At 40.2% G+C, this 24,058-nt stretch overlaps 1 protein-coding gene across 1 annotated transcript; it reads right to left on the bottom strand.

Moving 5' to 3' along the window:
- Window positions 1-10,924: 10,924 nt before the first annotated feature.
- On the bottom strand, window positions 10,925-23,099 carry LOC117076219. The gene is made up of 4 exons (XM_033199472.1): window positions 22,868-23,099; window positions 21,402-21,774; window positions 12,232-12,350; window positions 10,925-10,999 (listed from the first exon to the last, which is right to left on the bottom strand). Exons 1-4 carry the CDS (start codon window positions 22,922-22,924, stop codon window positions 10,925-10,927), a joined length of 624 nt encoding a protein of 207 aa, XP_033055363.1. The 5' UTR covers window positions 22,925-23,099.
- Between the last annotated feature and the right edge of the window lie 959 nt (window positions 23,100-24,058).

A 24,058-nucleotide genomic window follows, 5' to 3' on the forward strand; every position in this document is an offset into this window, starting at 1 on the left:
TAAACACATACAAGTTTATGTCTATTTAAGTAAATAATAAAAACTTGTATGTAATAAATACATACAAGTTTATGTCTATTTAAGTAAAATAAATACATTTTTTAAAGAGTGGAAGGATAAAAAAGAAGCAAATGAACCCCCCAGGTCTGCATCCACTAAAGTATCACATAGACAGACCATGGCAGCCAACAGCAGGGGTCTGTGCTTTCTTCGCAACAAACTTCCTGACGATCTGAGCATACGAAGATCAGGGAACACACAGTCCATGAAGCAGCCCTATCTGGAGAAGGAGCTTGCATCTCCCAGTGCTATTGTTGCCACTGTTTTTAAGGTTCCATGGAGTTATCAAGCATTAGTTCCGTAAGTGTTGCTGTTATATTTAGGAATTATTAGAATTCAAACTTAAGAATTATTAGAATTAATTTTTAACCATAAAAATTAATAGTATTTGAGCCATAGGGAAGAAATGAACATCTTAAATTTGTTACACATGAAAGAAATAAGGAGGACAGCCAAGATTTCTTTCCATTTGACATTATTCTTGTCTCTCTCCCCAAGAGGCAGGCATATAATGGATCCACATCTTGGATTATGTTAACCATTGGATTACATTAACCATGTTCTTCCCAGCAGTCATTGTTTATAGACCTAAGCAAGCAATACATTTCTTAACTATGCCTCGTTCCTACTAATACTTATGTTTTCCTATTGAAATTCATGTTTTCTTATTTACATGATATATAAGTGGTATTTTATGAAACCAGGACGGTTGCATTACTCTGACCTTATGGTATGGGCTCAGTGATTTCATACATACATGAAATTCACCCAATTTTGATCAGATTAGAAAAATAAATAAAAATGAAATAGCTGCAATTATAAAGCTATTTAACTGGCCAAAATTTTCTCTCAAATCTACATTCCACATGTGAATTTAGTACACCTAAAAATGTTACCTGGAATTCCAAAGATGAAATAAGATGAAACAGGGTTCATTTGGACTTCTTACATAGGAGCCAGGGCAAAAGCGAGTAAAAGAAGATTTATTTCTCCACTGGGCAAATGGCACAGATTTCCTTTTGATGGTCAACCCTTTCCAACACAGAAGGAGCTCTGGTGTTGCAAACTCCACCCTTGATCGTAAACATACGTAAAGTTACAATAAGGATAAATCTTAGACATGTGCTGCCCACATTTTGCTTCCTATTAAAGCATCTTGGACAAATGAGAAGGAAAGACAGAATATTTTTTCAAATCCTACAGGTGGTTTCAGTTACTCTATATGCTTGTGTAATTGCTCAAATGTTACCTACATAATATTGAGAGCAAATAATCTTTTGTAAAGTTTTTTAATCAGCGTTGAATGTTGCCTGCACCCTCTTTAGCATAATCCCTTTTTCTGCATGCAAAAGCTGAAATATGCCGTGTTCCTGTCTTACCCTTTGCCATCCAGTCTCAAGAAGCTGGATCTGACAAGCATAGCATTTTTAAAAAGAAGGGGGGTTGCAGGCAGGGGACTGCCACCAGCTGTTGCTAATAAAACAACTGCAGCCCCTACATTGGTAGCTTCCTCCTCTAACTTCATATCCCTGTAGTGATGGCAGTAATTGGGCGGGGGGTTAAGGGGGCATTTCTCTCTCAAGGGACATAATAAGAATATTAATATTAATGCAATATCTGCTCCTTCAGATGGGAACGGATAAGATGAAATGATTTAAAGGAGGCTTGATCAATCATTCCGTTTCTTGGCAAGAAAATGATGCCTTTGCATTTAAGAAAGAACATCTGGGTAGAATCACAGTGGTTAAAAGGACTGGGTGGTTGGCAACCCAAAATTCACCTTGACAGAGTGAGACTTTCCCTTCACTCTGAGACCTCTGGCTCTGCTGGGGGCAAAAGCAAGACTTTGAAGTTCTTGCCTTGAAAATCTGCACTTACCTTTTGGCATTTTTTCTTTTTTTGTGACCTTGCTGCTCACTGAGAGTCTAGGAAGGCTGCTGGGGTAGCTGGTTGACTTGTCTGATTCTGAGGAAAGGATGGCTGCCCTGAGAACCTCTCTAACTCGGTGACCCTGCATCTGGCCCATGAACCTCTTTCGGTTCCCAGCGTGGTTTGAGAAGTGTCTGCAAACCAGGAGCTTTTTGGAGCGATGTGGACGGTGAGTCAAATCTTTCAGAGTCTGGGAGGGTCAAGAGGTGGCTGCTCACTTATGATCAGGGCACTAGGGAGGCTGCCACACAAAAGGAGCCTGCACATAGCAAGTAGATGTGAGTTTCTTAAGACTAAATATTTCAAGGTTTTGCAACTGAAAGCACAAATGAAGTCTTGTGTAGGAGACAAAGATGTGTGGACTCTGGGAGGGGGTGGGGACACTGATCCTTCTACTGTTCTCTCTCGGAATAGTGATGGTGCCAGCATGCAGACATTTGTGACCTGCAACCCCCTTGCCAGATGCTAGACGGCCGGTAGTTAACCAGAGAAGCGACCTTTTCGGTGACATCCTTGCCACCTATTCACTCCCCACAGAAAGGCTTTTGGGAGTTGGAGCTGGGGATACAGAGGAAGGTGGGGCTCGTCAGGGCAAAGTCAGCACACAAAACGAATTTGGAGGATTACAAGGAAGGCTAAAGCACTCAACTCCAGGTCAACAGAGGAGGTAAACATTCAAAGAATCTTTCCAATTTAATATGCGTTTTCAGGATCAAAGTTACATCCTAAGAGATATACCCCATTTTCCAGGAGAGCGTTCACCTACACGGAGCTCATTCCTTTGTATTTATTTGTAATACCTCAATTGCCCAAACCCCCTAAGACACCCTTTGCTATCCTTAATGCAGTGAGGTTCATCCTAGATCAGAATCTCTGGCAGAGCACCCTGGGAATCAACTTTTCAGTTATCATCATTCCTAGCACTCTCCTTTTCCATTATTGCCGGCATCTTTCATATGTTATTGCAACATGCGTTCTTGTGAAGTATTGAAAATGTCACTGACATCACCAAGGAACACTTCTATATGCACACGATGTGACATTCCTTGTTGTTAAAAAAGAATTTTCTTGTTTTCCCCATTAGAATGTAAACTCCATAATGTCACTGAGTCCTCAGTGCCTAGAACCGTGCCTGGCACATAATAGGTGCTCAATATATATCTGTTGACCAAATGAACTAATGAATGAACATAGATCTATTCTCCCCCATCTAAGAGCACAGAGCCTAAAAAGACACTACACAGATGACCAAAAGCAGAAGGCTGACTGTGTTAGGCAGTAGAAAACTGGCCAAGTTTCATTTCATAAGATGATGATTGATTCGATTACTATTGTTGTTCCATTTTGGGACCACGAGCAGGTGAGATGCTTCAAAGCCCTTCGTGGGAACATGCATCCATACACGTGGTTTCTAAAGAAACACCATTCTACTCTTCAGTACATTATGTTATTGCTATGGAAACAGCGATATTTTAAAGAACACTGGAACTTTCCAAATACAGTATTTATTCTTCTTGTACTAGCAAAATAATGTGTTTCGCCTAAGAACTTGTTAGGTGCCCTGCAGCTAAATATAAAGAGACAGATTCTCATCATGTGTAAGTCTAGGGAAAAATTTGGACCACCAGCTTTTCAAGATACATTTTAAAATAAACTCAGCAAAACTCTAGACATAATTGGGGACTTCAATGAAACACTTAATATGTTAGATTTGTTTCTGAGTTAGAAAGACTATTTATATTTGAACCCCAGAAGCACCCTCTCCAGAATACAAGCTGGCATTGCCTTTGGACTTTCAGACGACCAACTTTACTTCTTTCTTTTTCCTTACTTCATCCATACCTGCATTAGTGTTGAACTGGCTATGTGGCCCCACCTTTGCTGTACCAATGTCACTTTTTTTTTTTTTTGATGGAATCTCACTCTGTTGCCAGGCTAAAGTGCAGTGCTGTGATCTCAGCTCACTGCAACCTCTGCCTCCCGGGTTCAAGCAATTCTCCTGCCTCAACCTCCTGAGTAGCTGGGACTACAGGCACCTGCCACCACCCCCGGCTAATTTTTAGATTTTTAGTAGAGATGGGGTTTCACCATGTTGGCCAGTATGGTCTCGATCTCCTGACCTCGTGATCCGCCCACCTTAGCCTCCCTAAGTGCTGGGATTACAGGCGTGAGTCACCACACCAGGCCCAGATGTTACATTTTAACCAAGAGGTTATGAGACAAAGCATGAACCCGTACCTAAGCTTTGATAGCAAAAGAGAGAAGGGCGCTAAGTAGGATTGGATGAGTGTTATCAAAGTGCCACTCAATGCTGGTTCACATACATGGAAGTTCAGTATCATTAATAATATCCACTCATACAGTTTTGTCTTCTAACTGATCTATTTTTAAAGCAAACCTAGATAGATGCATTTTTAAAATCTGCTGATAAGAAATTAGGAGCAATTTGTTAAGATGTACATTCCCAGCATTGTAGTGATCATAATTTCTCCCCTCCATTATGTGCGAAATTGATAGCGTTTTAATGTTTATTTTTTGTTTCAGTCATTCATGTGCCTCTTCTTCACTAGTGATGGAAAGAACACAGACTTGAAGTCAGCGAGACCTAGGTTTGCCTTCCGCCTTTGTCTTGTGAGAGCTGTTTCCCTGGAGAGAATTTCCACCTCCTTCAGCTTCGTTCAGTTTCCATCTCACAGAGTCACCCTGAGGACTGCATGAGAACACATGTGAAGGACCTAAAACAGGTCTCAGTAAACAATGAATTCTCTTCTTTTCCCTGAAATTATAAAATGACCATGGCACATCTTTTTATTTTTGTCAGCCTGTAAAGTACAAGGGTCTTTGAAACTTTCAGCAGTTGGAAGATTTTAGAATCATCTTTCCATGGACATAGTTCACTTTAACCAAACATTTCTCCTGATAGTAATTTAGCTCGGGTAAAAGATAAACACTCATTTGATGAAATACATTGCTCACATTTTTATAATTTGTAATGGATGTGTCATCTAAGCAAGAGATCAAAGGACTTTGCAAGTAAAAAATACTTGCAATTTGTAAGGATACAGTTAACTATTGTATTTAATTGATAGGTAAACTACCTTGTATATTCTGTCTACCTTCATGAATGGTAAATATATGGTAAACATACCCCACTCTCCTCTTCTGCAACCTTACCAGTCGTCACAAGTTGACTACAACACCGTTTCCTGTTGATCCTCCAAATTTTCAGTACAGTACTCCAAGCAGCCACCACCAAGCAGGAGTTGGTTTATTAGTTTAAATCTCTTTATCTTCCTTGAGTTAGACTATTTTTCAAGTGCTGGCTACATTAAAGATGTATTTACATAATGGAACCCAAAGGTTTATTTGCATATCTCTTTTCTATTGAGTTTTAATGTTCAATATAGAATATCCTTGAAAATGTACTTATTCAGCATTTTAAATTGGGTCGGGCACAATTAAATTCCCAATACATTAACCCCCAGAGAGAAATGATTTCCTGAAAATTCTTCCTCTCTCCTATTCAGTGAAAATAATACGCACCCAGTTCTCCAAGAACTCTCTTCACCCCCACACTGGGCCCCATCTTTCTACTTACTGTATTTTACCTTTGCTCCCATCTCCTGCCTACTCCATGACCTGGCTCCATCAAGTTTCTGCCTTCTGTCTCTATCTTTAGTGTTTCCTTCTCCTGATCTTCTCCCACTGAGATTTCATAAGAAATTATCATCCTATCTGGCTCCTCCATCACCAGCACGTGATTCCTGATGTTATCTGGCCCTCAGGGGCCAATTCTACATAACCTCAGTTGGTTCCATTCTCCATCCACTTCATCAGAGCTTCTAAATCTTCTCAGTCTCCACCTCCTGGCTCCTTTGACTCAACAGATGCCAACCTGTCATAGAGAACACAGGTGCATTAGGTATGGACTGCCTCCACTGTCCTGAGCTCTGCCTACTCCTCTGCATCTACTTATATTGACTTGGCCTCAACTTCTTTCTTAACAAGATCCCTGCCTCCCCTTGGCCCCTGTGTCCCTCATCTTACCCTGAACACTATGCCATTATTTTCCTACCTCTCGCCTAACACACCTTTGAAATTTTTTCTTGCATGAATTCCCTTGAGCCTAGAAATGCGACCAAGAGAATTCCTCACAAAAATAAACTAGCAAGCAAACAATAACAAAACGGAAAAAAAAAATCAACAAAAACTAGAACTTAATGCTGCCAAAATGCTTGGAGTTTCACCTAAAAATGTGTGCTTCATCTCACCTCTGTGTGCTTTCCATCTTGCTCCCTCTGCCTGGAGTAAAATTTTACCTATTTCTGTACATCGAAATGTTGCCCACTCTTTTTTTTTGTTTTTTGACAGGATCTTGCTCTGTTGCCCAGGCTGCAGTGTAGTGGTGCAATCACAGCTCACTGCAGCCTTGACCTCCTGTGCTCAAGCGATCCTCCCACTTCAACCTCCCAAAGTGCTGGGATTACCGGCATGAACCACCACACCTAGTGTCTGCCCACTCTTTAAGACCCAAATCAAATTTATTTTCCCTGCCAACATCCATCCCCAAATGCAAATAGCCACCTGCTTCCCTGGACTTCAGTAGCAACCTAAGCCTCTCTTACTGACCTCATCTCTTTTTTCTTCTTTGTATCGTAGTTACCCATACATCTGATCTCATAACTACTGGAAGTTAAATAAGGTCCCCAGAATGCCCAACACATGATTATAGATAGTAGGTACTTACTTAGCAATGGCCACTTTAGACGGGTGAGAAATCTGATGCACAAAAGCCTTAGCAACATGCCTTAAATCACGAAGCTTGCAAGTGGCAAGGTTGCCACCAATTTTAGTGTTCTTTCAACTCCTTACACACAAAATGTTGCTTCAATCAGATCACAATTACACAATGTTTGTGCTCTGTAGCAAGTTTCTTTGAATATCTGCCTTCTGAAGACTTTTCAGTTTATTTCGTGTTGCACACAGTAGGAGCTAAATTATTGTTGAATGAATCAGTAAGTGAACAAGTTTGGGATGGTGATATTCATAAAGCTTAAATTTGTTATAGGTTAAAACCAATCACAAGTGTTTGGAGAGTGGGCACATCAGGGAGGACAACACCACTCCCCGCCAGCAGCATGCTCATGGGAGCCAAGGGGGCTGTTTGCTGTGCACTCCGGGACTGCTGCCCCTCAGCCCAACCACAGGGTTCCATTCTTTTTTGTTTTGCTATATTTGCATATTTAGGATTTTGACAATTTAACATATTTTTAAAAATTATAACATAAATGCCATTTCCCCTGAAATCTAGCTGTCAAATTCTGATTCTTAAGGTTAAAGATGAAAAAAAAAATCAGTCATAAGGAAAATTATTAGATGATTTATTTCTGCTCCCAAATTTCACACCCAGGAAGCATCTATCAATGTTAAGCCAGAAGATCAACTCCAGATGATTAAAGAAAACTGCTCAAGGACATTTTATTAGCTGCTTTTCATAAGGTCAGGTAGAATATAAATTCCAATACATGCACAGCTGGGGACAACGCTGCCGAAGAGAATTTGGGTGGCTTTGTTGCTTTTTGAGTTATTGATAGTAATTGATGTTCACCTGGATCTAAGTTTTATTCTCTTTGACAACGATAGGATTATGTAAAAATCCTATAGCACCACAGGTATTCTCGGGAGATCAAAGCACAGCCTGTGGGTAATAAGCAGTTTGCAAGTGCTGAGGAATGTACACTTTGTTATTGGATGGGACAATCTGTGATTCTGAACAGGGCCGGTGAAGACATTTGCGTGAACCCAGAAGAAGATTCTATTATCCGGAGAATGTAAGAGCTCTATTACAACTTTCACAAAAAAAAAAAAAAAGAGAGAGAGATTTAATAGCAGATAACCACACTCCAACCAGAAAAGGAGAGTGTTAGCCCTCAGCAGAATTTTTCAGTAATTGCTTCACTGAAAAGGCTCTAAATAATCACGAAAAGGTAAACTGAAGGATATAAAGGAATGACTGAGCACATTTAGGTGGGGCAACTAATGCCTGGCTGTGTTTGTTTCTTATTCCTCACTGAAAAACAGGAATTGTGTTTCGTGTCTGTGAGCAGCAGCTATAGGACTGAATACAGAGATTAAAATACATCATAATTGCTTCAGTCAAATGAGCAGACTTTATATATAAAAAGGACCTGTAAGTATAATTTAGGCAGTTTTGCATGGAAATGAAGTATCAGTTACAACTCCAGTTTCCAACTACCTTATACAAATTGCCTCCCCAAAATGGATATTTTAATCTCGAATTTATTAAAAGATGAAATGTTGGAATGTTGGATAGATTGAAATCATTTGTCAGATCACGAAGTCCTCATAACATTTCTCAGCCTTAATAACACATCTGCTCTTAGAATGTGGTCTCTTGATAATAGCTGTCTGAAAGTGTCTGAATTTAGGGATTATTTGAGACAACAGATTTCCTTCTATTTGGAATTGAATGAGGCATCTGCTCCCTCACCGTTAGCTTTGTGTGATAGTCTCAAGGCATTCATGAAAGGGCAGATCATTTTGAACATTATAAGAGGGAAAAAAGACCTCTGTTGACAATATGAGATTCAGAAAGAGGAATTAAGAAACTTTAAGGGTTGTATTTTATGTTTAAAAATGTTATTCCATAGTCTGTTTTGCAATCTGGAGAGAACATGGTAGCTAGAACTAGAGTAACGCAATCCTCCAAAACCAACAATTTAGAAAAAACTTTCATAGAACGTTAAGTGGAAACTCACAAAATTTTTATCCAATTTGATTCAGTACAACCAACAGAACTCAGTGGAAATGGACAGCCACAATCCTTCCAAAGACCATATGCCAAATTAAGTATCCAACTGCAAGACTAGACTCAACAGAATGAAAAATAATACACAAAAATTACCTTCTCCATTTCACTTCCAAGAGAAAATACTGTACAAGAGAAAACCATGACAAAACCTTTCTGCAAGTTCAAGGATTAACTACAGATACAAAGAAATGCAGGTCAGGCACTCAAACATCTTTGGTGGAGCTTGACGGGTAAGGAATAAGCCAGGATCGGGCTTTTTTAATTTTTAAAATTAATTTTTAATTTTGTAATTTTAATTACAAAATTACCATTTATATTTAGGCAGATTCATTTCTAATTGAGTGTGTTGCCCTTTTATTTCCGCACACCCACAAAAATATTCTTTACATTTAGAAAAAAGTGAAAGGATTACATATCATCATCCTACAGATAGCTTCACAGATGGCATTAATGGATCCATAACAACAATGAGATAACATTTTCGCTTATCAAACCACATTCTTCCATGAATTAGCCCATATGACATGCACATATACAAACATATACACAAATAATACATAGATTAAATATAATGGTGTTTTTACTAGAGTAGATCCTCATATTGTATAACTGTGTGACCATGAGTATAATAAAAAAAAAAACATAAAAATTGAGCCTTCCCTGAAAAAATACAGCTGTCCTATCACTGACCACATAGGACAACACGTAGGCGTTTTGGAGTAACCAAAGGTGTTATGAGAAACACCTCCCCAATTGTCTTCTGTTTCTTCAGGGTGTTCTTATTGATCTTTCTGTTCCATTTGACACCACTGACTACCCTCCCTCTGGGAAGCTTTTTGCCTTTGGATTTTCTGCAACACTATTATATCTTGGTACCTCTTGGACAATTCCTCCCTGAATGCAGATTCTTTCCCTCCCCAGAGGAGTTCTCAAAGGGCTGGAGTGGGAGGGTCAGAAACCATATCTTGTTTAGATATGTGTGGGGCCTTTTCCAGTTGTCCCAGTGAGTGGAGGGAGCTGCTGACATTTAATGGGTGGAGGAGGTGGAGAAAGGGGATAGGAGCAAGAACTTTAATTGTCCTGTGGGATATATGGAACAGTTCCATATGACAAACATGTGTTATGCCAAAACATAAACAGCGCTACCCTCTACTGAGTGGGCAAACCAATTCTTGACCTCTCATCCATTATTTCCGAGCCCCTACTCTTGAGCTCTTTGCCTCAACAGGGGTCAAATCTCCCCTGTACACACAAGACCCCCAAATGTGGCTCTCCCACCTCTTCCTTCAGTGCTACTCCATGCCCTTCATTCACTTCGGTTACTGCCAAAGATCCTGTGGGTAGTGGAGACTCATCTCCACCCAGAGGCTGGGCAGATGTCTAATATGTTTTGCTTCCTTCTTTGTCCTTTATTGCCATATCGAAATGATTGGGTTCTGCACATTCTTTTTGTCTATAACTTCTTTTGGAAATGTTTATTATCCATTCCCTTCCCTTCAACCCTTCCTACACGCTGTTGCTGCAATCGTCCTTATGGGACACTCCCCACTGTTTTTGGTAATTCACTATGACAAATCTTGCCTATCAGTTCTCATAGGTTGAGACTCAGGTTATGACTGCTCATCTCACTCTTAATGACTTCCACATCTCTTTCTCCATTTCACCTTTTATTCTTTCTTTCTTTCTTTCTTTCTTTCTTTCTTTCTTTCTTTCTTTCTTTTGAGATGGAGTCTTGCTCTGTCTCCCAGGCTGGAGTGCAGTGGTGCAATGCAACCTCTGCTTCCTGGATTCACGCCATTCTCCTGCGTCAGCCGCCTGAGTAGCTGGGATTATAGGTGCCTGCCACCATGCCAAGCTAATTTTTGTATTTTTAGGAGAGACGGGGTTTCACCATGTTAGCCAGGATGGTCTCAAACTCCTGACCTCAAGATCCACCCACCTCGGCCTTCCAAAGTGCTGGGATTGCAGGTGTGAGACACTGTGCCCGGCCCACCTTTTATCTTTTAACATCCCCTTACCTGGATCTCTGTCCTAGCCAAGCTTCTCCGCCTGACAGAATTATGTGAGTTTTTCATTCTTCTATCTGTACCTTGGTAACTACCTCTAATGCACAAGCCTCCTCTCCTCCATCTCCTCTCCCTCCTCACTTACAGGCTCCATGTGGAGCCATGACAGAGCCTGAGAAAAAAGGGGAAAAACCAGTAATACCAACCCTGTTATTCTTCAACATTTTGACATGTTTTTCATTACTGATTTTTTTGTATTAGTTGTGATTTTCAAAACTCTTGTGTTCAAATATGCTTAATTTGACTCTTGAGTTTTTTGGCACCGTTTTAAATTCCGCACCAGATACAAATGCCTCCTTTGCCTCTCCCTCTTCCTAGCCCTGCACAGAAGTGCAGCTCCCTCGCCTCCCATTCTGCTCCTAAGCGGCGTCTCTGATGAAGACCTTCAGTGTTGACAGGCCCCTTGATCTGCAGTTTCAGCACTGATCTAATCCTTGTCTGCTGTCAAGTATACTGTGGGTATACGTTGCCATGGGAGAGTTCTTGTCATCCACAGGGGTAGGGCATTTTGTCCCTCTCTCTACGATCAAGGTTCCCATGCTGTGCTTGCCACAGGGCTAAACATCTCACCCTCCACTCAGTAGGTGCTTAACAAAGAAATCCGTATACATCACAGAATACAAGAGCTGGACAGAGATTGCAACCTCAGATAAGATATCAAGATACAATAATGAGAATGTCGACCTTAAAGAACACAAGAGAAACAGACGGGCCAAAAAAATTAAATAAAAAAAAAAACAAAAAAACACACTCACATGATGTTACTATTATTTTGCTTTAAAAATTGTCTGTGAATAGGTTAGATGTCACTTGTCAAGAATCCTGGAAGGACAGAAACAGAAAAGTAAAATGGGCATTGGCACTGTTAGTGGGTTACGGTCTCTGGGAGGTGTCCGAGCACCCCCTGGGTCCTGCTGGGCCACAGCGCATTTGTTACGTTACAACTGCCATTCCCAACTGCCAGGGGGGACCCTCCCGGTTCAAACAGTCCATCTCTTTCACAGTGAAAAAGAGTCGAAACAGCTCCTCCTACCTCCGCACGAAAACACATGGCTATCAAATAACAAGGTTAAGTATTTCTGAAGCATGTGGCAGAATATATTAGTTTCATCTCACTGGAGAAAAGAAGACGTACCATGTTTGAAGACAGGCACATGGGAATCTGAGGGTGGGGCTTTAGGAACTGAACAGGATTTGGTGACACAGTTTTGAAAATGAGTAGAATAAGATATTTGGACTCTTGAACTTCACGCTTTCGAAAGTTCTGTTCTCTGCCCCTCCCCCAACAGCATGTAAATGAGTTCTGATATTCAGAGACTGGGCAGCTGGGAATCTCGGTCAAACCTGCTGCCTTTCTTCTCGGCGTCCTTTATCTCTTTCCTCCTCACTCACTTTCCGTTCAGCGACTCCCCTCTCCTTTCCCACCCAATCCCCTTCCTCACACCCAGATACGGATAACAGCCCTAATGGTATCAGAGCAAAAATTCAGTAAGCCTGAGAGCAATAAATGATTCTTTGGTATGGCTGCCTTTCTCAATAGTTTCAGTGCAGGACACTTTTTATGCAGAGCAGACACAGAAATTATGCAGGACCTGTTTCAGACTCTTCTAAAATGCAGTCACTTTTCTTAAGATTTGATTATTTTGAACATTAGACAGGTGGCAATGGCAAAAGAAATACAGGAACAGGAAAAGACAGATTAGTAAACATGAATTCCGTTGCTGTTACTCTGGGACACACTCAGGGTAACTACCCAATTCCAATTGGGTTATTCAAGAGGCATTAGATTGTCCAGTTTTTATAAAAGACACCAGATTTAGGTGACATTCCTCAGAGCTACACGGGATGTTGGGGGGGAAGGGCTAAGCTGCAAGGGAGGCTCTCTCTGTCTCTCCCCTCCCAGAAAGGCGTCTTCCCTGAGCTATTAGCTCACTGGGTCTACCTCCATCTGCAGAACTTCTAGCACAAAACATTTTAATTTACCGAACAAATAATAACTGGTAGCTGGTAAGCATTCTTGTATCATCAATATTTGAAAACCCAAAAAGGAAGACATTTGAAAATCGTTATATATCTGTCCAAACAGTATTTTATGTTTTCTGACCTCTAAATGACAACCTTTCAAAAGACCAGTGTCAAGTATGGATGTCAGTCTGGCAAGCTCAGATATTATAAGGAAACTTTTATGGAAACATAAATAATATGTATATAGATTAAAAAGAAGGAGGAGCATACAACCCAAGGAGATTACAAGAGTTTCAGTAACATCAAAGAATAACACAAGGGAGTGTATTAGTTTCCTGTGGCTGCTATAACAAACTACACCCCTACCATTTGGTGGCTTAAAACAACTGAAACTTATTTGCTCAGGGTTCTGGAGGCCAGAAGTCCAAAAAGAAGTATGACTGGGTTGAAATCAAGGTGTCGACAGCTGCCACACTCCCTCCTCAGGCTGCAGGGGTGGACCTGCCCTTTGCCTCTTCTGGTTTTGAGTGGCTACCGCTTGTCTTACAGCTGCATGGTCCCAATCTGCCTCCATGGTCACCTCGCCTCCTCCTCTTCCATCTGTATCAAATCTCCCTCTACCTCCCTCTTAGAAGAACACTTGTGATTACATTTAGGCCCCACCAGGACAATCTCCCCATCTCAAGATTCTTAACCACACGTGCAGAGTCCCTTTTTCCATGTGAAACAACATTTACAGGTTCCAGGGATTAGGACCTGAGAATTTTGTGGGTGATTATTCTGCATACTAAACATAGGAGGCTCAGACACAGGATGACTTACTGGGCCACGTTCACAGAGGGAGGTGATGAACAAAGGAAGGACAGTCTTCTTTCTTAGGGATGAAACAAGTGGAGCTACTTAACTTCCACTTTGCTTCTAGTTTTTCCTAGAGGAGGAACAGTCTTCACATTTGAGATGGTTGAACTCATACCCTTGACAGACAGTTAAAGATCAAGTTGAGGTTGGGTGCGGTGGCTCACCCTGTAATCCCAGCACTTTGGGAGGCTGAGGTGGGTGGATCACTTGGGGCCAGGAGTTCCAGACCAGGCTGGCCAACACAGTGAGACCCTGTTTCTAATGAAAATACAAAAATTAGCCAGACATGGTAGCAGGTACCTGTAATCCCAGCTACCAGAGAGGCTGAGGTGGGAGGATTGGTTGAACCCAGGAGGCGGAGGTTGCAGTGAGCCGAGTTCATGCCACTGCACTCCAGCCTGGGTGACAGAGCAAGACTCTGTCTCAAAAAAAAAAAAAAAAAAAAAGATTTATTGAACAGAGATTGTGAATAATGTGAGATCACATAAAGTTTAGAAAGGATCTCTAAAAAGGCTGGAATTTAGGCCCCCAAACCTGTTGTACAAGTACAGTGTAAATATTAATAGAAATATATGTGAAACAAAATAAAAATGAAAACATAAAGCTTTGCGCCTACTTCACGATTAGTACAAGTCAGCATTATGCTCTGGCCAAAGGAAAATGTTGTCATTGCTGACTGTTCCAATCATAGAAGTAGAGTGTCCTAATTATGGGAATAATAAAAATTGTGGAAAACATGTTAGAGTGGAGAGAACATGAGTCAAGTTGACCTTGGTGACATGAGCAAATTATTTACAATTTCTAAGGTTTTCTTTACTTACCTATACTACGCATGCCTTCAACGGTTAGTATGAGGAGTAAAATAAATAAAGAATTAAGGGTCTGGCACCGGGTAAGTTTTAAATAATATGAGTTCACTTCTTCCTTTCTCCTCCTTTCGTTTCTACTGTAAAAGGCCAATAATGGATTAATAGTGAGTTAATTTAATTCTGGTCCACACATTTTAAGGAATGCAATGGCAAACTATGGGCACAGCCAAGGGAAGGGTGCTAGATCTGTGAAGCGGCTAGAAACTACGTCTCATTGTGATAATAATATCTTATGTTTTCATAACATCTGACAATTTTCAGAGGGTTTGATTCCGCAAAACATTACTACTAGGTAAACAGACAAGTGTAAAAATGCCATCTTATACATGAATCTATAAATGACCAGAGCCATTAAGCGGCCCACCAAAGGTCACATCGATCATTCGCAGCAATAGGACCCCAAATGCAAGTTTACTGAGCACTCACCTAGTCATTTCCTCTTTCTTACAAGCAGTGGTGGAGGGATTGGGAAAATATTATTCTGGGGACACCTAAGGGAAGATGTGATAACTGTCTTCGTGTGTTAGCAGGATTATCCTGTAGTAAAGGGAATAGACTACTCCCTCCAATGTACAGACCAGGATTCATCAGTGGAAATTACAGCCAGACCAACTTTGGCTCAACTTCAGGGGGAGCTTTGGAACCATTCGTGGTAAGCAGTAATAGACTCAGGGTGACTAGTGAGATATTCAGGAATGCAGAGAAGGGCTGCCTGCATCAGGGTATCAGTTACACTGGCCCATTCATTTATTCTAATGTTAAACACAGAATTATTGAGCAAAACCCTGTGCTGGGCATTGTGGGAGATGGAGAGATCATTAAGATGTTGTTCCCAACTACGCGTCTTGCCTCAAATGCCCCCTACAACTTTAGAAATCACATGAGGGTTTGACATTTTTATTTAAACAGATTTTTAAGACATTTGGGAAAACACAATTGGCATCAACAGTGGAGACTTCAGCAACTGACAGAATGATGCTTTTACCCACCTAAATGCTGCTTTATTTTCCAATACCGAAAGGACATGTGGACACGTGTGTGTGGTCCTGGGAGCACTATGTTCAGCTTTCTAAGCTAGAAACCGACACCGTGACAAGGTGACGAGTGTTTTCTCTCTCTGTTCTCCTGAGAGAAGCCATTCTGCTTATTCCTGTACAGTCTAGAACGGTAGCTGTAATTTGGAAGGAGGTCAGGTCAGTTTCTCTAATTCTGCCTGTCTTTGAAATGGTTAGAATGTAACCATGTGCTATTCTAAAGTGTTTCAATATTTGCATTTCTAATTCCTATAAATTATAAGGATTTATTTTATGAAACTTGGAAAGATCACTATTTGTCTCGAATTATACCAGTTTTGCCGGCATCACACCAGAACACAGAATTGTGGAACATATGAGATAGAAACCTGACACTCAGTTCTCCGCGATGTGTTAAACAGAGAAAGAAAAATAGTACTGCTGTATAAAAAGCTGGATAATCAGTCTCAAACCTCAAATTATAAGATTAAATCAATAAAGAAAACAATGGAAAGCGTACACTCACATCAGAACTGCTGAAGAGAGTCTAAGGGGCATGATGGAGATTGAGTAAGGCAATCAAAGCAAACATTCTTAAATTGCTACTGAATGTATAATCTGGATTAAAAATGGATTTGCTCAAAACCATTGCTCATGTATATTTCTCTTAAAACAACATGTTGAAGTATGTTTTGAGTGTTTGGAAATTGTTGTTATTGTTTCTTTTGAAAAAAAAAACAGTCTGGCACTTAATGGCACGTAGAGAATAATATTTTCAATGATTGAAAGTAAAGAAGAAAGACAAGAATAATCTTTTCCAGCAAATGAGTTTTACAAGCTAGCCCTACTCGTCCGCAAGCAATTTCCAGCCCACAAGATTTTCCCAGGCCTTCTCACATTTTTTTTTAGTTTCAAAATAATGATGCATCTGGTGACAGCATGCCATCAGAGCTTTAAGAAATCACCAAAAACAGCTCCTTGGATCAGAGTTCCAAATTTTATCCAAATTCTTACTTCCCACAGACTGATTTATCACTGATCTGATCTCCCCAAGCCCCTATCTCTCCCAAAGAACGCAGACCTATGATGAATCACTAATTAAAATAGACCTTGAATTCCTCATTCAACTGCTGCATGCACAGAGATTTCTTCTTTGATTAATGATTACTTTAAGAAGTAAAGATTTAAAACCTTAATTGTTTCCAAAAGTTATTATTTCATTTTTTTATTGCTTAAAATAGAAGTGAACTACAACTTTAAGGGCTTGTGAATCATTAAAAATTTGCTTCCGGCAAATTTTTTTTTTTTTTTTTTGGCTCTTGCCTGTAATCCCAGTACTTTGGGAGGCCAAGGCGGGCAGATCAACTGAGGTCAGGAGTTCGAGACCAGCCTGACCAACATGGTGAAACCCCATCTCTACTAAAAATACAAAAATTAGCTGGGTGTGGTGGCATGCGCCTGTAATCCCAGCTACTCAGGAGACTGAGGCAGGAGACCCTCTTGAACCTGGGAAGCAAAGGCTGCAGTGAACCGAGATTGCGCCATTGCACTCCAGCCTGGGCAACAAAGCTAGACTTCATCTTAAAAAAAAAAAAAAAATTGCTTTCACTATAGGAACTACAAAAAAAAAGGTGATTTTTTTTCTCTCTTTTCAGTGGCTTTACAGGACAGAGTCTTGTACCTCCAGAATAGGAAAAATACTGTTCTAATTGTATGTAATTATAATTAAATATTAAATATTAAACAAAAAAATATTAAATTAGGATACAATCCTCTTACTTGATTCATGGCCTTCCTTCCAGCACTCATTTCTCATCTAAACTGGAATCTTGAGGTTAAAAATAATGGAATTTCACCCAGTTTTGACTCCCAGTCTTCTTTCTGAGTCTGCAAATATTTGGCTATCATGGTCTCAAATGACGTATTGCTAGAAGAATGTAATGCCAGAAGACTATTTAGCATTGAAATGGTTACAGAATCCTCGAGGGAAGGAATTCTGCATCCTCCCTGTGGGTCTTCACTTCCGTTCAAAGGAAAATCTATCCTGTGTTTTAAAGGGCTCCAGCGAAACAGATTCTGTCATTTTCCTTGAAGACACATTCCTGCGTCTCACAACTACCTATATGGGAAAATATTTTATATATTTAAACTAAATCCTTCATATTCCAGAAGACATCCATTTATTTCCCTCCTTGGGAACGCTGAAAAATAGTCTGTTACTGTCCTCTGCATAACAGTCTTGGGCCTTGGAAGTTGGGAATCACCTTGCCCTGCCTCTCTCTCTCCTTCATGTCATTTAATCTTCCCCCACTGTCCTGAGCATATACTCCCATTACAGATGATTTGCTTCAAAGTCTATATTCCATGATTAACTGCTTTAAGAAATCTGAACTAAGTATTTTAATGTTTAGCACAGCACTCCTCTTTTAGATGTTGGGCCTGGGCCCCTTTTCTCACTGGCTTCAGTAGCTGTACCATCACGAGCAAGTTGCTTACTAAAGTAGAACTAATAATGCATTCCACAGAAGTTAGTTGACAAAACTCAGGGAAATAATGCACAGAAAATGCTTAGTTCATTGGCTAGTACACAGTAAGTCTTTAATAAATGTTAGTTTAATTTTACATCAGTAACTTATCTGCTTGATTATCAAATCCATAGACTTAGATGTTGGGCTGTTATAAACTTGGGGAATTACCATGAAGAGTAATTGGAGAGTTGGCCTCTTGTATGTGTCTTTAAAACTCATGTGACATCTAAGTTAAGATTTAATATTGGTTGACACCAAGCCTGACTCTTTTTGATACCTGAATCACTTCCTAATAACATGATGAGCATCAACAGAACCCTGGCACCTTGGAAAGGTTTAAGTGGACAGAGGTTAAAAAGATCCAAGAAATGTCTCCTTCATGATTAATTTTTCTTACAGATTTGGGCTTTCTAGGGTAAGTCTTTGCAAATGCTTGTCTCATTTATTGCTAAATGTTAACATTTTCCTTAACCCATCTGGAGGAGGGTGAGAGTTGAGAGTGTCCCTGATCAAATCCAGAAGAGACTATTAGGATGTAGTCCAAAACACGAGATTCAAAGAAAGGGTTGATACGGCGGGATCGTGGTTACAGTGAGACGGTGTTCAGGAAGCAGCTGAGATTCATTGCTGTGAGAAGCCTCACTTTGAGCTGGGTCCTGATTTGGGCAGGGAGCTCAGAAAAAGGAGCTGATTAAGAGATGCAAGAAGGGAGAGTTTCAGAAACACAATCACAGGCATCCTATGTGTTGGGGACAGCTTGGTTTACACCCACATCTCAGAGAGGGCTTTGCTTGAAGAAGGTATGCTATTGTGTGCTGAACTGGGAATGGGGAAAACATTGGCCTAAATCACACTTGTACTTTCCAAAGCATTAGCCATCAAGTGAAAATTTTACAAGACTCTCTAGGGTACTTCACATAGTTGAAGCACAATATGTTGAGTGTGCTAGGAAAGCACCGTAGTTCCCTGTGCTGTTGAAGTTTCCGCAGTCTGTAAGTTCAGGGGTACTAATGAAGCCTGTCCCCACACAGGGACCATGGATCTTGCTCATACATGCACAAATGTGGCTAAGAGCAATCAACCAGGCCCGACTGCCTTTCTTTACTTCCCCCCTCCCTCCCTCCTCTTTTCTCTCCTTTCCTCATGCAAATATCAAGCAGTTTTGCTCATTCTTTAGTTCTGGATCCTCTACAGATTTTCAAGTATATCTGAAATGCATCCCAATGATGAAAATCTTAACAGCACAAAACACTTAACATGGGATATTTATTGAGATAACATGAAAAAGATGTTTCTTAATTTTATTTTTAAAATAGTATAAAATCTATGTACACAAGGCTATAATAGATAAGTAGAGAGAATGATGGGTTGATCTAACTGTAGCTGTAGAATCAGAAAGAAAATATTTCTTTTTTAGGGTGATTTCTCAGAATAAGCCTTGTACTTTGCAGCGTTCACCAGAAACGCAGACAAAATTATGAGGTTGACCCTTTTTTTCAATCTATTGCCTCTCGCTATATAGGCGTTGCCAGAAAACAAAGAATGTTGGTTCAAACTTTCAAAAAAAACCCTATTTCTGAAGGGAAGTGGTACTCTAAATGATTACTAGATGTTCTTTCTAGCAAAACCTTGGCAAACAGGATAAAATTTATGATTTGCAGGTAAAATACCAAGAGGGTAGAAGCCCGAATTGCCTACTCACCGGCATCACATCCTAGTTTTGATGAAAGGTTCCTTTCAAAGTCTCAGCGTCTCGTTTCCCAGACTTAGAGCGTGCCAGAGCTGGAAGGACCATGGATGGTCACTAGTTTCAACCTCTAGTTTTACACTGGGGACCTAGGACCCCTAAGAGAGATCAGTGACTTGTACAAGATCCCCAGTTAGCATTATAATTAGCAGAGCCAGGATTGGAAGGGTGTTCTCCCGAGTCCGAGTTGAATGCTTTTTCCACTACAACATTGCATCTTCTCTTGACAGAAATGGAACCTGCATCAGAAGAAGTCTCCTGAGAGATGCCATGTGGGTTTTTTTTAAAAGTGTGATGCATTTTTTAATCCACTTTAAGAAAAACGCTGCCAAACTCTTCTCTAGGGAGTAGAGCCTCTATAAGGGGAGGAGGAGATCACAATGAATAATCATTCCTTTAACACCTAGACTGCATCCCAAAGGCCACAACCACCCTGGGGAAGATGATCAGATGTGGAGCATCTGAACTGGGTGAGGGAGAAAAAGACACAGAGAAAATTAGAGGAACTTAGCAGTCAAGGGATATTGGGGTAGAATTGAAAAGTGAGCAAGACTAGAGAATGGAAGAGGTATAGGTAGTAGAAGAGAGGCTCAGATCTTCTCTATCTATTAGAAATACAGTATTTTCTTTATACATATGAAATGCTTTGTTACAGCCAATGAGAGCCCAGTAAAGAACTAGATGGATGCCTTTTGGCTATGCTAGGGTATTGGGAATCCAGTATCTACGTATGAAATGCTTTGTTACAGCCAATGAGAGCCCAATAAAGAACTAGATAGATGCCTTTTGGCTATGCTAGGGTATTGGGAATCCAGTATCTTTTTATGTGTGTGTGCTTTTTAAATTCACTAAACCCTTGGGGAGTAGGAGACAGTCTGGGAGAATATAGGAGTCAGGATAGGGGTCAGATGAAAAGAAAAGCATCAAGAGATGAATAGAACTGAAACATAATGATGGGGTGGGACCAGTGCAAAGTGCTTTGTGCTGAGCTCAGTGGTGAAATGTTGATCAGTTTCCTTAAGACTGATAAATTCTGAGGATTTCTCCCTTCATTTTAGAATAATTTCAATTAGGTTTCCTTTGGTTTACAAAAAAAAAAAAGGTAGTTTTAAATTAATCTAAGCCTACAGAATGAGTCTAGGTATGTCAAACTTGGTACATCAAAGTTCCCCCATAAGACTTTTAAAAATCGCTGTATTTCCCAGATAGCATTCATTATTACAATATCTAGCATATTTCTATACCTGTAGTAGCTGCTGTGTAGATAAGATGCTTTAGGAGCCACCCAATTGTTTGTTAATGAACTTAAGATAGTACACGTGCAATACCAAGTTACTGCTATGCACATATTCAAGAAGCATTTTTTCCCATGTTTTCTTCTCTAAACACAGTCTCAGAATATAAGAAATCTGATGAGATCTCACATCTAATTGATTTGTTTTTCTTTCTTTTCCCACCAATGTTGAAAAGGATCTTTTCAGCTATTCCCAGGAATCACGTGGCTTGATATTTCTTAAATTTCCCTCTGCACTACCTGACCACAAAACAACGCAACGATGGGAAAGAACACGTTCTTTCTTTGAATGAAATTCACATTTATTCTGAGAGCAAGATTTCGGGGGTTTGCCTACGACCCTAACGATGAATCCAAAGACTGGGCAAGAGAAAATAAAAGACAGGTCTTGCTTAAGGGCCTTTCTTACATTCTTGAATGCAGACCATCTGGGTCCCTCCACAGAGAACTGCCTGCTGCCTCTGGAGAAGAGAGCTCCAGCAACCACAGGTGCCTGCAGGTTCCTCAGACTTCCAGAGTGTTCCAGGGAAGGGCCTGCAGCTGATGTTGAACTGCAAGAGCAGTCCTGAGTTCCAACCACATTTTCAGTTATGACTTCTTCGAAAGAGAGCGTCTGAAAAACACAAGATCATTTCTACTCACATGAAAACACATTCAACAGAGAAAAGAGAAAATCTCTGTCCAGAGACATACTTAATTTCCATCCTACATTTGGACACACCCATTAACACTGCAGGTGGCTTGCAAGGATAGACCCCTAGGCTGAGATAAGTCTACCGCTGAGATTTTAAAAGTTACCACATTGCGGCTGGGCATTACAGTGGCTCACGCCTGTAATCCCAGCACTTTGGGAGGCCGAGATGGGCCGATCATGAGGTCAGGCGATCCAGACCATCCTGGCTAATACAGTGAAACCCCGTCTCTACTAAAAATACAAAAAACTTAGCCGGGTGTGGTGGCGGACACGTGTAGTCCCAGCTACTCGGGAGGCTGAGGCAGGAGAATGGCATGAATCTGGGAGGCAGAGCTTACCATGAGCTGAGATTGCACCACTGCACTCCAGCCTGGGTGACAGAGCGAGACTCCGTCTCAAAAAATATAAAAATAAAAAAAGTTACCACATCTTCTCACAGTGAGGACTTTTCTAGGAAAAAAAACGTAAAGGGGGCATCATATTTCATCCAGATGAAATACAATTCTAGGCAAAATTTTTTAATTTAAAAATCAGCTATGATAAATTTTACTTTGTTTCTTTTATTTCTAGTACATAGTTTTGAATAGAAAATTTTATCATTTTCAAATATGGCTTTTAAAACAATCCTAACAGGTACTGTCGCATTATTATTATTATTATTATTATTATTCAAATTTCAGGAAATGTTCTTCTGTGTTATTTGGAGTAGCTTAAATGTGTACCATCCTTGAAAAGACTGCTATGTTTTGTTATCCATTTGAATTAAAGTGCTTAGAATTCTAAGTATCAACAGCAGCAAATGACCTTTTTAAATACACCTAATTTACTGAGTCCATTAGGTTTATGATAATAAATAAATCCTCTGCAATGCTTCATAATAACAATAATGCCTTTCAAATGATTCTGCACTTAATGGCCAATTTCAGAGCATTAAATGTTGTTAACAATCAATTTACTGGATATTATTGTGCTTCAGTTTATAAATATCAAATTATATAGGTCATAGTATTACTTTTGCAGGCCAGTTGCAGGATTTATATCGATGTCCTGTAGAATAATTGCCAGACATTTTATCATGCTGTTTTTTTAAAAAAGTCTGATTCTCGGCAGGTTCCTAGGCTTTTGCACTGACACTTTTCCCTAACTTTTTCCCCCTCAGGATCAGGTAATTAAAAGGGTATTGATGCAAAGGGAAGCCGAGCACCACATGGCTTGGCAAAGTGTTTCCATAAAGTTCTGTCCTGTAGCTGTGGATACAAACTCAAGCTGGTCATGTGCAGAACTCCAGCATGTTGAGCCCACTACCCCTCGGCACAGCCAAATGTTTCAGCAGCTGCCCTTTTGTCCTGTTTCTTAAATAAACAAAGAACAGATACAAATTAATGACCTAAATTTATGGCAAAACACACTGCCTTCCCAGAGCAAATAGCCTTAAAAGAACAGATGCTAAAATAACATTTCTTACCCACAGACCCCCAGAGAAGATACTTCTGTAAGCATGTAAGTTTATATTCTATAGAAACTAATAATTTGTAGAAATGTAATCATATTGTGCAATGTCACGCTTAGGCCGGCTTCACAGCTTCTAGGCACGGGCAGAGGGCACTCACATGGTTTGTTCCACGATCCGCTGCTCCATTCTGCTCCAGGATCTTAAATCACTTTATTTCACCTTTGCATTTGATTAGGCTTTTTTGCCCTAAAAGATCGAAAGATCATGTTTCTAGGATTTTAAATCATACCTAATGATGGGAGTTGATTGACATGATCGCTACTATGTTTTCTAAAGAACGTCAGGAATGTCAGGAAATCGTCTTTGTTTTGCTCTGAACCGCAGGACAGAATTGTAGAAAAATGGGGTGGCTCCTGTTTAACTCAGTTCAAAACTTGCTTTCTGCTTTTTTTTTTTTTTGTCTTAGTTTTTGTTTTAGCCAATGCCAACTACACATAACAAAAAGCTGATGGAAACAATGAAAACCTCGCTGCCGACTTTGCATCCAGAGCCTTAGCAGTAGCTTCATCATTTATGGCACATGGGGAGGAAGCTAGGTCACCTCCAGGCAGGCATTATAATGAAAAGGTACAGTATGTTCATTGGCCACACGTTGCACCTTCTCTTTATCCCACACTGTACGATATTTCCCATCTTATTCAATAATTTAATATACATTTTCTTGTCAAGCTTCTTGGCAGCAGGCTATGC

The sequence above is a fragment of the Trachypithecus francoisi genome, unplaced genomic scaffold (genome assembly GCF_009764315.1).
Source record: "Trachypithecus francoisi isolate TF-2019V2 unplaced genomic scaffold, Tfra_2.0 Lachesis_group5, whole genome shotgun sequence".
NCBI classification, from domain to species: domain Eukaryota; kingdom Metazoa; phylum Chordata; class Mammalia; order Primates; family Cercopithecidae; genus Trachypithecus; species Trachypithecus francoisi.